Source organism: Marmota flaviventris, chromosome 17 (genome assembly GCF_047511675.1).
Source record: "Marmota flaviventris isolate mMarFla1 chromosome 17, mMarFla1.hap1, whole genome shotgun sequence".
Classification (NCBI taxonomy): domain Eukaryota; kingdom Metazoa; phylum Chordata; class Mammalia; order Rodentia; family Sciuridae; genus Marmota; species Marmota flaviventris.
Genome location: NC_092514.1, coordinates 24,214,077 through 24,227,299, shown reverse-complemented (window position 1 = coordinate 24,227,299; position 13,223 = coordinate 24,214,077). Strand labels below are relative to the sequence as shown.

The window sequence follows — 13,223 nt, the reverse complement described above, 5'->3', positions numbered from 1 at the left end:
AATTTGAAACACTTCTGGGCCTATGCATTTTCAACACCAATTTCTTTCTTTTGTTTTTAATTTTTGAGGTGGTCGAGGAGATAAGGGTCCCCTGTTCTCATCCTGCTATCTGCAACCCACCTGAACTCTTATATGTGTAAATTCCAAAGCCCAGGAGCCACCAGACCCAAGACATGGTTTCTAGCTCCCCAGCAACTTAAGTGACTAGCTTGAGAGGAAGCGCTTGTGGGGTCCTCCCCTCCCTCTTTTCCTATGAACAAACTGCCAAAAGAGAGAGAACTTCAGAACAAACTTCTAACAACATTTAATATTTTCAGGACTTGGATGGACTGAGACCCTGGGGGAAAATGGCAAGGTGTTCACAAACAGAAAGTCACAAGGGTCCTCAGAAGACGATGTGGGCTGGCTGGACTGCAAGCTCAGCAGGAACTTGCTTTTTCACAATATCTGTCTCAGAACAGGCTGGAACCATGCGGCCCCCTTACACCCAGATTTGCTGCTGTTCCTTCCTCTTCACCTCTGCCCAGATGTCCGACAGGTCTTGGATAAACTGTTGGATCTGACACAGTAAGGGCATCAGTGATTAACCCCACCCAACCAGAGTCCTCCCCCATCCCAAGACAGTACATATCTTCTTGAAGTACATCATTTTCCCAAGGCAATCATGATACCTCATTTGTCAGTTTTTCTAGGTGAACCTGAACATGAGGTTTAGTAGATTAGAAGCCATATGTAGGAAAGGAGCTGGGGGGACCTCCTAGGGACAGGCAATAGTGATGGCATGAAGAACAGACTGGTAGTCTAACAGAAGGGGGGAGAAAGAGACAGGTTCACAAACGGGCTACAGAATAAAAGCATTTAGCTGGAAGGGCCTGGTTAGTGCCAGGGCAGATGTTCTCCACAACTTCAGAGTCCTTGAGGCCTTGGAACCCAAACCTGATGCTCATTATGATCATCTTGAGTCATCAAGAAAAGTTTAAGCTCTATATACTAACTTCTGTTTGAAAGTGCTTGTAGTCACCTTGATACAGTGCTGCTTCTGAGGTCAGAAGACCCAGCTCCTGATGCGGCAGCTCTGGGGAAATCACTTCATCTTTCTGGAACTCAGTTTCTTTGTCTTTAAAAAGGCAAGAGGGAGCTGGGCAAGATGGTGCATACCCTAGCAGCTTCAGGAGGCTGAGGCAGGAGTATCCAGGTTCAAGCCAGCCCCAGCAATTTAACCAGGCCCTAAGCAACTTAGCGAAACTCTGTCTCAGAAAATAAAAGGGCTGGGGATATGGCTCAGTGGTTAAGTGCCCTTGGGATCAATCTCTGGTACAAAAAAAAAGAAAAGAAAGAAGGAGAAAAATTTGGATGGCCTCTAGGATCTCAGTTTTAAAACAATGACACTACACAGACTTTATCCAAAGCTCCAAACCCCTGTTAGCCACTGATATTTCTATTATTGATAGAATTCCTATTTTTCAATGAGGAAATAAAGAGCCAATGAATTAAAGCAATTTCCCAAAGAAATGCAGCATTTGTCTTGGAACCCAGGGGCACTTTACCACTGAACTACATTCCCAGCCCTTTTTCTTTTTTATTTTGAGATAGGGTTTGCTAAATTGCTTAGGGCCTCACTAAGTTGTTGAGGCCAACCTTGAACTTCTGATCCTCCTGCCTCAGCCTCCAGAGTCACTGGGATTAGAGGCATGTGCCACCATGCATGGCCAAATTCAGTATTTCTTAAACTATGTTCTTGTAATAAGTGGTCACATACTCCAAAAAGGGTGGCTAAGTCAGTTTTAGAAACATCATTTGTTTGAGAATCTCAAAGCAAGGAACATTAGCAAAGAAATCAACTTTGTTTAAAAACTTAGTGTTTCTAGATGTATTAGTCCATGGGGCCCTTTTATTCCCTCATGGGAAACAATATCTCTAAGATTCTAGGATTTGCCAAGCACAGTTTGGAAAATTGCTGCTCCATGTAGTTCAGTCTCATTCAAGGAAAATTCTAGACCTTTCATAACACAATATATTGAATGTAGATCATCCTGGCCTTTTCCTAATTGTAGTGTGTACCACGATCTTCGCTCTGTGTAAGCAACTGTCTTACCAAGCCTGTGCCCGAGTCTGTTGTCAGAATGTTGTTGAAAACGTTAGTCACTGAGTGTCTCTGAAGTTTCATTGAGAAATTTCAGTTAGAACTCTGCATGCAACCTCATGTTTTCTTCTTTTGGCACAAGAACTACGTGTTGTTTTTCATCTGGTTACTAGGAAGCTCAGAGTCAACTATTGTCCCTATTGAAGGTCCTTGAATCCAAGAATTCACTAGATTCTGTTTTTTTCTCTTTCTATATTTAACTTCTGATTTTAACTTATATTTTCCCGGGTGCTTTTTTTTTTCTTTTTAATTTCCCAGGTTACTTGGTCATGTGATATCTCTGTCAACAGGAGTATAACCTATACACATGGAATGAAATATTTTAAAATAACCTTTGGGCAATACTCCTCTTAAAATAAATCAAGGTTGAGATTTCCTAGATCAAAATTGAGAAAATCAAAATAGAAAATCAACTATCCAGTAAGGAGTTTTGCCAATGTCCAATAATGCCATTCTTCTCACAAAATACCTAAAAATTTTTTTAAAAATAAAAAATGCTGTTTCTGTTAGCATGCCTTTTATCATTATTCTCATTATTCTTTTATCATTATTCTCACACAAATATTTTAACATTTTTGTTTCAATTTCTAATTTGGTAAATATCGATAGATACAACCCATAGAAAGGAAAGCTATCTTGGGGGTTGGTATTTTCAGAGTGTAAAGATATCTTGATACCAAAAAATCTGAATATTGCTGTTTCTAGAACAAACTTCCTTGCAAATACACTTCTTTGAACGGTAAAATAACTCTATTGTAATATGCCTTAAAACACAGGCTGAGTATTGTCTTGGGAAAATCCTTGTTAGCTGATCAGTGGGGAAATCTTTCATATATAGATATAGATGTATATTTCAAAAGTTTCACCTTTTTTTAAAAAAATAAAATGCCTCTCAGTCAGTTGATTTTATAGCTTGTATTTCACATTCATTTACCAAGTAGGTATTGAGTACCTACTATGTGCCAGGCATTGTTCAAGGCACTGGTGGATACAGCAGGAAACAACCACAAATCTCAGTCCTCAAGTGATTTGTAGTATATGTCACAGCAGAGCTAAGGGCTTTTGCCAAAGGAACACACAGTGGCTTAGTCCTGGTTCTCTGCATGCCAGAAGAAGCATCACTGATACATCTGCTGGTACAGAATTTCCCCCAAAGCCGGATATGTGTAATTCTGGTTGTGATTTTAAGTGGCACAGGAACATGAATGGCATTAAAAAAATCTTTTGAGGGACTGGGGATATAGCTCAGTTGGTGGAGTACTTGCCTGGCATGTACAAGGCCCTGAGGTTCAATCCCCCATACCATGAAAAAAAAAAAAAAAACCAAAAAACTTTTGAGTCATACAATAAAAAAATCTATCTCCTTTTCAATTTTCTTTCTATTGCTTCTAAGAACACCTCAGACAGATAGTAAAGTGACTTGAATACTTCTCTAAACTTGCCAGTTTCCCTTTTTAACAGAGTGGGGGTTCAAACATTGGCCTTTACCAAGCCATGGTCTCTCACTAGAATTTAATAAGGCAGTCACATGACTAATGAATCAATAGTAGATCCCTGCTCTGGCCACGTGCTTTGAAGCCAAAAAGGGTCTTAGTATGAATGTAGTGGTTCTCAAAGTATGGCACCAGGAGCAGCAGCATCACTTGGGAAATTGGGTTTTTATCTCAGACCTATGGAGTTAGAGATTGTGGGGCAGGGCCCAAGGATACCCCTCTCCCTGCCCGCTCCCCACCAGGTGATTCTGATGCTGTTGACATCTGAGAGCCAATGCCGTGCCTGGTTCATTCCTCCACTCAACCATTCACTTGAGAAGCCCCTTGGCCCACATCCAGCTGACCCCAGTGCCTGCATCTTCCCCCTACCATGTCCAGCTGTTTGTGCGTGTCCTCCAGGGACACTTGGGCTGTCTCCTTTAGCTGCTTGCTCACGATCTGGAACAGGTTCAGCGTTGCCATCTTAATGGTACCAAGCAAGAGAGTCTTCCTGGCTGCCGTATTCTGGATGTGTGCCCAGCGAGATTCCTGGGGAGGGGACCAGGATGGGATGTGAGCACAGGACTCGCATCTATGTGTCATGTGTGTGTGTGTGTGTGTGTGTGTGTGTGGTGTGTATGAGGGGGTGTACATGCGCAAGCCTCACCTACGCAAAGCCCCGGAGCCCCCTACCTTGCCCAGCACAGCTGAGGTGCCTCACCCAGATGATGACATCGCTGCGGGCACGGTCAAAGCGCATCTGCAGCCGCGCCAGCTCATTGTTGTGCTGGAGAATCTCGTCGTCCTTTTCCTCCATGTAGCGAGCCAGTCGCGCCTTGGCTCGCTCTATCTGCTCCTGGCTCTCCTGCGCTGACTGCATGAGATCATGGTGCATGCTCACCAACGTCTTGTAGCGTCCGATCACCTCGTGGATCTCCTCAAACTGAGGCCAGGGTTTGGGTCACTGCACTGCCCGGGGGCAGATGCAGCCACGGCAGCTCTGCCAAACCCCAACCTGAACACCTGAACTCATGGACACCAGGGTAGGCTGGCCTGGCCAAGGCAGGAGATGTGCAGATGTTACTGTCCTACCTCCTGATTCTCCTGGGTTTATATGGGCCATGATCCATATATTGCCAGGAAGCACAAATGGGTTGGGGTTCTCAATCTTAGATCTATGTTAGAATCATCTAGGGAGCTTTGAAAAGGACACCTGTCAAGTTCTACTTCCAGAGATGGTCCCTATCATTTGAATGTTGCAAAAGATCTCACAGGTGATTCTAGACACAGAGTTGAGAGTTGTGCATAGAAGATATTTTGAGATATTTCCCAAGGCAATGATTATCCTATTTAACAAGAATGTACCAAGATCCACTTATACGCCAGGAGCTGTGCTCAATGCTAGGGACATAGCAGGAGATAAGAAAGCCAGTCCCTGTTTTTTTCTGAGGCTTAAAGCTTCAGGGTTAGAGGGAGGACAGACAGTAAACAGTCAGTTACAACACAGAGTGATAAGCCCTAGCTAGGACTGGGCTGGGGCTGTGCAGAGCCTGGGGCAATAACATCAAGCTTGGTGCTTCCTGGTATTCCTTCAGCAAATTTGGTGTGCGAGAAGTAGTAGAGTAGAAGTCCAGTGGAGAAGGTGGTCTACCAAGCCCAGCTTGTTTCCTGCAGGGTGGCTATACTGCTCCAGCTCTAACCTTCAAACTTCCATCCAGTTGAACAAAAGCCATGCAAAGCACCCTTTTAGAAGTCAAAGTGAGCCCCAGTTCTGGGATGCTAATTCACCCCCCTCCCCCCAGGCTTATCAATGTGTGCCTTCCAGCTACCCAGAGGACACTCCCCAGCACTTTCTCCATATCATGACATTTCCAGTGATAGACTGGAGTCTTGGGAACTGCCCTGCTGGCCTTTTCTCAAATATGCCCCTTTGGGGAAGAATCACCCAGAGTTGGAAAGAGTGGGAACAGCCAGAAAGGGTTCCTGGGAGAAAAAATGGCTCAAATGAGACTGGAAGTACTAATAAAAGATAGCTAGGTAAAAGCAAGGGGTGTGTGTGTGGGGAGATGAAGCATAGTTACAGGTAGAGGGTAAAGACGAATGGTTTGTTTGTCATGTTTAGGATGCTCCACGTGGTTTAATATGAATGATTTGAGCTCCAGGTGGGGGGAGAGAGAGATGAACCTGGAGAAGTTCCAAATAACAAAGAAATGCCTAATAAACCCCAGGGAAGAAATGTGAACTTTGTCATTGAAGGATCTTTAAGAAGCAAAAAGAACTTCATTTTCTGCATTTCCCAAAGTTTACTCAGCACACCATAAAACAGCTTTCAGCAGTTAAAATGAACAGACTACATCGGAGCTCCTGGGAAGGGCTCACAAATTCTTATTTTGACGTCAAAAGGACTCAGGCGCCAACTTAAAGAGGCTCCCACAGTCCGAAGAGGGACAGTTTGAACATCAGGAAGAATAAGAGCAAAGGACTGAAACATACTCATATTTTAAAAATCGTTAAGTTCATAACGATACTAAAAACATTACAGGTTATTTTTGGAGAATGCTGGAAAACCAATTCATTATTCTAAACCACTGTAAAGAGTCAAGTATTTAACAAGCTTTTTCTTTAAGATCCACACAGTAATCAAGTAGTTGACCAAGGAAAGATTTTCTTTATGAAATCCTTCATAAAGGTGCTATTCCAGGTAATAAATGAAGAAGAGGTATTAAAATAATTTTGCCCCTCTTGGATAGTGTCTGTATCCCACAACTAAGGAAACCAGTATTTTGATCAATTAAGACTAATTTTACCTGTATTAAAACATATCAGTGAAAAGAAACAGAATACTCTCTTTTGTGTCTGACTTCTTCTGCTCAACACAATGTCTACAACACTTAAGAAACATACACAGCGTGGGGAAACGAGTGGACTGGTTTGGACAAACTACAGAAAATATTACTGCAATAAGTGGGGAATGATAACATTGGTTAGATGAATATTTGATATTAAGGAATAATTATCAAATATTTACAAGGTGTGACAATGGTATTGTGGTGCATCTGTATGTTAAAAAGAGCCTTCATCTTTCAGATCCATACTGAAATACTTATGGATGAAAAAATATCATTTGCTTCAAAATGGTGAGGGTGGGAAGGTGAGGGGGATGTGTCTACAGTAATTGCTGGAATGAGGTGATGAGTAACAGGCATTCCATCGACTGTTCTTTCTCCTTTGTATGTGCTTGAAATTTTCCATAATAAAATTGTTCTTAAAAAATATAATTGATTGAAAGAATAATTTCTAATGTTCTATAGCATAGCAGACAATTATGATTGACAGTAATTGTGTATTTCAAAATAGCTAGTTGAGAGGCATTGTTTTGCAGTGATGGGGATCAAATCCATGGCTTCCTGCATGGTAGGCAAGTACTCTACCAACTTTTTTCTTTTTGGCACTGGGGATTAAACCCACATTAGAAGCCCTCTACCCACTTAGCTACACCCTCAGACTCATTATGGAGGATTTTGAATATTTATAATACAAAGAAATGACCAATGTTTGATGTGATGAATTATGAATGTCACACTGTACTCCATTAATATGTACGATTATTATGTGCCAATTAAAAATAAGAAAATATTAAAACTCTGATTGAAAATAGCAAGTAACAAAAGTCCCCAAGATACGCACAATACACTCCTCCAGTTTTATGGACGGGTGATATGTTACGAAATAGTAAAAACAGGCATGAAAATGAGAAATGTAAACATCAGGATACTGGTTACCCCTGAGGAGATTTGGAAGAAAACAAAAGCTGTTTTCATTATGAGTAGTGTTTTTATTTAAGGAAAAAGAATCGGGAACCCATAGAAACTATGAAGATTGAACAACACTGTGTGCTGAGTGCTGGGGCTCTCTATACTTCCCAGAATGCTTAAAATATTCTGAACAAAACAAAGGAAGGGAGAGAGATGAGATTGGCAGTAGAACGCCGAACAGGATGGCCAGAAGTGACACAGAGGTGAACTCCAGACAGGCAGCCTGGATGAGGAAGGGGCAGGGGCTGAATTCCAGAAATGCTTAGGAGGCAGAACTGACCAGATCAGCTGATTGATGGCCGAAAAGGGGAGGAGTCAAGGGCCAGACCTGGGTCCAGCTGCCAACGCAGCAGCAGTAGGGCCTGGGGATGACAGGAAGAGTGAGTTGTGGACAGGAAGAGTGAGTTAGGTACAGGGGGCTGATCTAGCCAGTTTGCTCCGTTCTAAGACGGCCATTTTACCAGTCTGATTTGGAGAAGTGATTCACAATTTACCTGTTGTTTTAATATGGTATTCTTTCCTTACTACCCCCCCCACCCCCAGAAAACCCTCAATCGTGAAGTCAGCATTTTATCTTACAGTAGATAATAGAATAGAGGAAATAAGACAGATTTGGGACTCACACATAAATAAATTAGGTTAGTGTTTCTAACCTAATTTATTATTGCAGGAACTTTAAAAAGCTGTGTGTCTTTTTTCTCCTAGGCCCTTTACAGAAATTCATCCACACCCCTTGAGAGGGTTCCTGGCTGCACCCTGTTGCTGGATCCATGGGGGAGGGGACAATCACTGATGAGGTGGTATTGCTGGGAAGCTGCAGGGATTTCTCAAGAAGAAAAGTGAGGCCGGACATGATGATTCATGCCTATAATCCCAGTGGCTCTGGAGGCTGAGAAAGGAGGATTGCAAGTCCAAAGCCAGCCTCAGCAACCTAGTGAGGCAATAAGCAACTCAGTGAGACCCTGTCTCTAAATAAAATATTTTAAAAAGGGCTAGGGATGTGGCTCAGTGGTAAAGCATCCTTGGGTTCAATCCCTGGTAATAGAAGGAGAAGGAGGGAGGGGGGGAGGTAGAGGGGAAGGGGGAGTGGGAGAAGAAGGAGGAGAAGAAGAAGGGCTTCTGAGATGGACACCCTGGAACATTTTCCTTCTATCTTCCTTTCTAGAAAGAGGACCTCTCAGAGGAGCCTGAGGCAAGGGGGCCAGAGGTAGAAGAAAGGGAATGTTACAGAGTCAAGGGAAAATCTGTTTCACAGAAGAGGAATAACAGTGTCAAATGCTCCAAGGGTTACAGTGGGACAAGGGCTAAGAAGATCCCTGACCTCTGGCCACAGGGACTGCTGGAGAGCGGTTGCTTAAGGCATTGTGGGGCCCATTTACAAGCCATGAGGCACTAAGTAGTTTACTCAACCTCTCTGAGCCTACATTTTCTCTGTGAAAGGGTAATCAGCTTGCTTTCCCCTCAGGGCTATGACTGACCTAAGGCCACACTTGCAGAGCATCAAACCAGCAGTGTCCTACATAGGTTGGATGCTTTTCTAGTTTCTCTCCCTTCCTTTCCCCACTTTCCTCCCAAGTAAACAAAAGACACTGGGGAGGAGGCGGAAGTAGGGATAGATGCTTGCCACGTGTTGATGAGGGCAAAACTTAGTGCTCCAAAAGCCTGTCCTCCCAACACAAATACACATACACACCTACTTTCAGACAGCCACAGCCGCAGCCACAGATGTAGGCATAAACATGCAACCGACCCAGAGACATTGACATGACTATCAGGCACATGAACACACAAACCACCTGGCTCCCACCCTTTGAGAAACACATCCAGCCTCAGCAGGGGGCTTTGCCAGCTGCCCTTAAGGGCTGTTGCATCTCCTCAGACCAGGGTGACCATCCCTGCAGAGCCGCTGGGGCCCCAGAGGCTCCCTAAGCCTCGGCCTACTGCAGCTGAACTCCACCCTGTAACCCAGCATCCCAGAGAAGGAGAGTGGTGCTGAGGTGGGCCTGCCCCCTGTCCCTGGGACCCACCTCGGAGTTCTCCACCACCTTTTCCAGGTACTTGTTGAAGATAGAGTAGTTCTGCAGCTTGACACTCAGCCGCTGGTGCTCTAGCCGCAAGGCCGCCATCTCCTGCTTGGCCTTAGCCAGTTCCCGTAGGCGCTGCCTTTTGAGTTCCCGCTCCTTGTTGGCTTTCTTCAGGGCCCGGATCCGTTTCTGGTCATTTTCCTGGGACAAGGGAGCCAGGGTAGGTTAGGCAGGCTTGTCCTCTCCTCCCTGGGACCCCCCAGCCTGCCTGGGCTGCCCTCAGCCCTGCTTTGTCTGGGTCACCATGTGGGAGAGCAGGTGCCAAGGAAAAGGATTTCTGGGGTTATCTGAAGCGAGTTTTTGGTTATTTGATGCTAGTGATTGAAGCTCAGAGATTCCTGTGGATCAAGGTAAGGCTCAGAGGACAGCAGCTTAGTTCAGAGTCAAGAGGTGACCTTGGGGGGAGCAGACGGGAAACTATTCTGCTTCTGTGGGCTCTGGATTTCAAAGAGTGGATGGCAGAATCCAGGAGAAACCAGGGTTCAGGAAACAACCAAATTACATCGGGGCTCAGTGTCTGGAGAAAACCCAACCCTGAGAGAGGCTGAGAAAATCCAGAAGTGGGAGCAGGAACCCTTCTGACAAAGCTTCTATTGTTTCTGTTTCTAATGGTGATCATTTATCCTGGGGCAGATGGCTGGGTCAGGGTTGGGAGGCCCAAATTTTCTCCTGATTTGGTCCTCGGTGCCTCAATTTCTCCAACTGTAGAAATGCAAAACAGTAAGCCCCCTCTTCCTTGCAAAAGCTGGGGGCCACATTGATCAAACTATATGAAGATGAGATAGGAACTGTGTGCTTAGTCCAGAGGGCCCGGTAAGATAAGGACATTCCAGAAAGTGTGTCTAGGAGCTCAGCCTGGCATTGCTTCCAGGAGATAGTCAGGACATTCCAAGCCCAGAAAGAAAGAATGAGGCTCAGTTACATTAAGCAGTCTAAACCCTGCCTTTTTCCTTCTGTAAAGCCCTCTCACAAGATTAGGGTCAAGCCTACCCTATGCACTGTACTTGTGTGGCTCCTTTCTCTTCTTGGGAGCTCCTGAGATTGCACATGGATGGGCATGTGTGGTGGTGGCATTTGGAGAACATGGAGGAAGATGTGTGGAGAATTTGTGCTCTCCCCCTAGCACAGGAAGAGGCACGAGCAGCTCTAAATGAGTGGCTTTCAAATATAACTGTGCAACAAAATCACTTGGGAGCTTTTTAAAAACTACAGATACCTGGGCCCAACCTCAGACCTGCTGCAAGCAAAGAGTTCTGTGTTTGTAGCAAGCTCTATGGGATTCCCAAACTGAGGACTTTCCTAAAGTCATTTGGAGAACCCCTCACTCCCAAATCTCCCGCCACCCCAACCACTCCATCAGCTTTTCTCTGGCAGGTAAAATGAACAAGACCCCAGGGGAATGTGCCCAGCCCACTGACTTCTGGTTAGACATAGAGTGTGGCTTAAGAGCAGGGCTCCTCTGAGGCAGATATAGCAATTGGACCCCCTGCAGCTAGACAAGGACCTTCAAGAATCCATAAGTGCTGGCAGATCTGGATAAATCTGGATTTTAAGATGATTAAATAACCCCTCTAAAGACAAAGAGAGGGGGATTGTCTTGGAATGGTCTCTGTGGCATGGTCCTCTAACAGTCCCTCACTTGTACCTTTGGTATAAGGACAAAGATGAAAAAGAATGGTGAGTGAGGAGACTAAAACCTTTGCCCATCCATTACTGTATCCCCAAGTGCTTATCCCTGGTAGGGTCACATCCATCCACCTACCCATTCAACCGTTCATTCACTGGATAAACTATACATCCCAGGAACTGGTAAGAAAATAGGAAACAGCCATCTAAAGGGGTCAGAGACTGACAGGTAAATAGGAAATTAGAAACAACACCACAGGTGGAGACTTCAGGATGCCTGGGAAGCACCAGGCATTGTTAACGGCACTGAAGATGCTTTTAACCCTGAGTGACCCTCAAAAGCAAGAAGAACAATTTGCCCCTTCATACCTGGATGAACTGCTCAAATTTCTGGATGTGGGCCTTCAGCTGTTCTTCCTTGACTTCCAATTCCTCCCAGCGCAGGTTGAGGGTTTCCATTCTGCGCTTAAATGTCTTTGGGAGTGTAGGAGCAGAGAGAGGTCAGGAGGATGGCAGCTTCCCCTGCTCCAGAGTCTCTATCCCCCAGACCCAGGAGGGTTCATAGATGGCCTCCCACTTTGCACCCTGTTCCTGGCTCAAATTAGAGCATTCCAGGACACTGCTCACTCCAAGACTTAGATCTTTTCTATTCTCCCCAGAGAAAAAGACCAGAACCACTAGCCAGGACCCTCAATTTTAGCCGCCTCCTCCCCACACTTCCAAAATGGAGGGATGTCTACCTGCTCTCCCTGAGCCCCAGATGGCTCCCTCTCCTGTCCTGTATCCCCGTCCCCATCCCCAAGCCCCCCCCCCCCCCCCTTACCTCCTTCTTCTGTTCCATAGCATGATGCATGATCTTGGCTTCCTTTTTCTTTTCCAATAGCTGGACGGATGGGGAATCTGACTGTTCTTGCATATTGGGGAACTTCCTGCCCAAGACATGGGCAAGAGAGACAGGTGCATTCTGAGCCCGGGGCAGGCTGGGCAGGGAAGTAACCCAGGGAGCCAGATACCCATAGGAAGGAAAGGGGTATACTCTCTGACCTGAGTGGGAGGGATGGTGTATTGAGGAGATAAGTCTATGCTGGCACTTGGGGAAAGACAGTGATGGGGGTCTGGTGTCCAGGTGATGGAGCAGGGTGATTGGGAGTGCTGGGTTATAAGAGAGGAGGGGACAGGTTAGATGGTGGGGGCATGGTGTGGGTGTGGGTAGTCCCAGGAACAAAGGGCTGAGTAGGCCAGGCCCCCTGACACTCACTGCAGCAGTTGCAGTAGGCGCTCCCCATACTGAAGCCGGAAGTATTCAGCCAGGTCTTCCTCTTCCATGATGCCCAGACTCATGGTGGCAGTGACCTAAAGGCCCGGGCTCCGGGCACCTGACTTCACAGTGAAATAGTGGGTGGCAGAGCCACAGAGGACTCAAAGGTGCTGGGGGTTATGCTCTTGCTTGTCCCCTCCTCCTCCTTTAGGGTGGGTGTTTGAGAGATTCAGCAAAAGCCAGCTGGAAGCCGAGGGTAGGCAGCTGAGGACGATGTGTTGGGTTGATGATGGGAAATCTGGTTACCTAGCAACAGGTTGCCTGGTTCTGTGAACCACACCTGGAACCCAGGCTTTGCCCTCTGACCTCTGGTCCCACGAACCCCACTCTTGCTGGAGTTCTTCCCGCCCTTACCCTTCAGGAACTCTGGGAAGAAGACTCAGGGAGGCAGGGTCTGGGAGCTCATGGCTGAGAGGGAGGATCTGGCAGAGAAGTGTGGCCCTCCTCCTGGGACCTCCCTCCCTGGTGTGAGATGATGAAAGAGGGAACTGGACCTCTTAGGTCAATGACCAAGAAGAAAGAAGAGGAAAGGAGGCAGTTAGTTGAGGCGAGGAGGGGGTGAGGTGAACAGAGAAGATGGGAAGAAGCCTGAAATCTAAACCCCGTGGCTGGCCACAGACACCTAGGGCTGCATGTGTGAGGATGGGCAACAGCCTGGGACCAATGAGGGGCAGCCATCGGGCACGTGGAGGACGGCCCAAGCAAGGCCCCTTGGGGTGCAAGAGTCTTGGGTGGGGCCGGTGCTAGTTTTTTTTTTTTTTTTTT

General features: G+C 46.0%; 1 protein-coding gene across 2 annotated transcripts; it reads right to left on the bottom strand.

Moving 5' to 3' along the window:
- Positions 1–280: 280 nt before the first annotated feature.
- Positions 281–12,481, bottom strand: Ccdc42 (coiled-coil domain containing 42). Of its 2 annotated transcripts, XM_027946908.2 has the most exons (7): positions 12,399–12,481; positions 11,964–12,069; positions 11,510–11,614; positions 9,458–9,655; positions 4,337–4,558; positions 4,006–4,164; positions 281–559 (listed from the first exon to the last, which is right to left on the bottom strand). In XM_027946908.2, exons 1-7 carry the CDS (start codon positions 12,479–12,481, stop codon positions 482–484), a joined length of 951 nt encoding a protein of 316 aa, XP_027802709.2. In that variant the 3' UTR covers positions 281–481. The 2 variants fall into 2 exon arrangements, with proteins under 2 accessions (XP_027802709.2, XP_027802710.2); XM_027946909.2 differs by lacking the exon at positions 4,337–4,558.
- Positions 12,482–13,223: the final 742 nt, after the last annotated feature.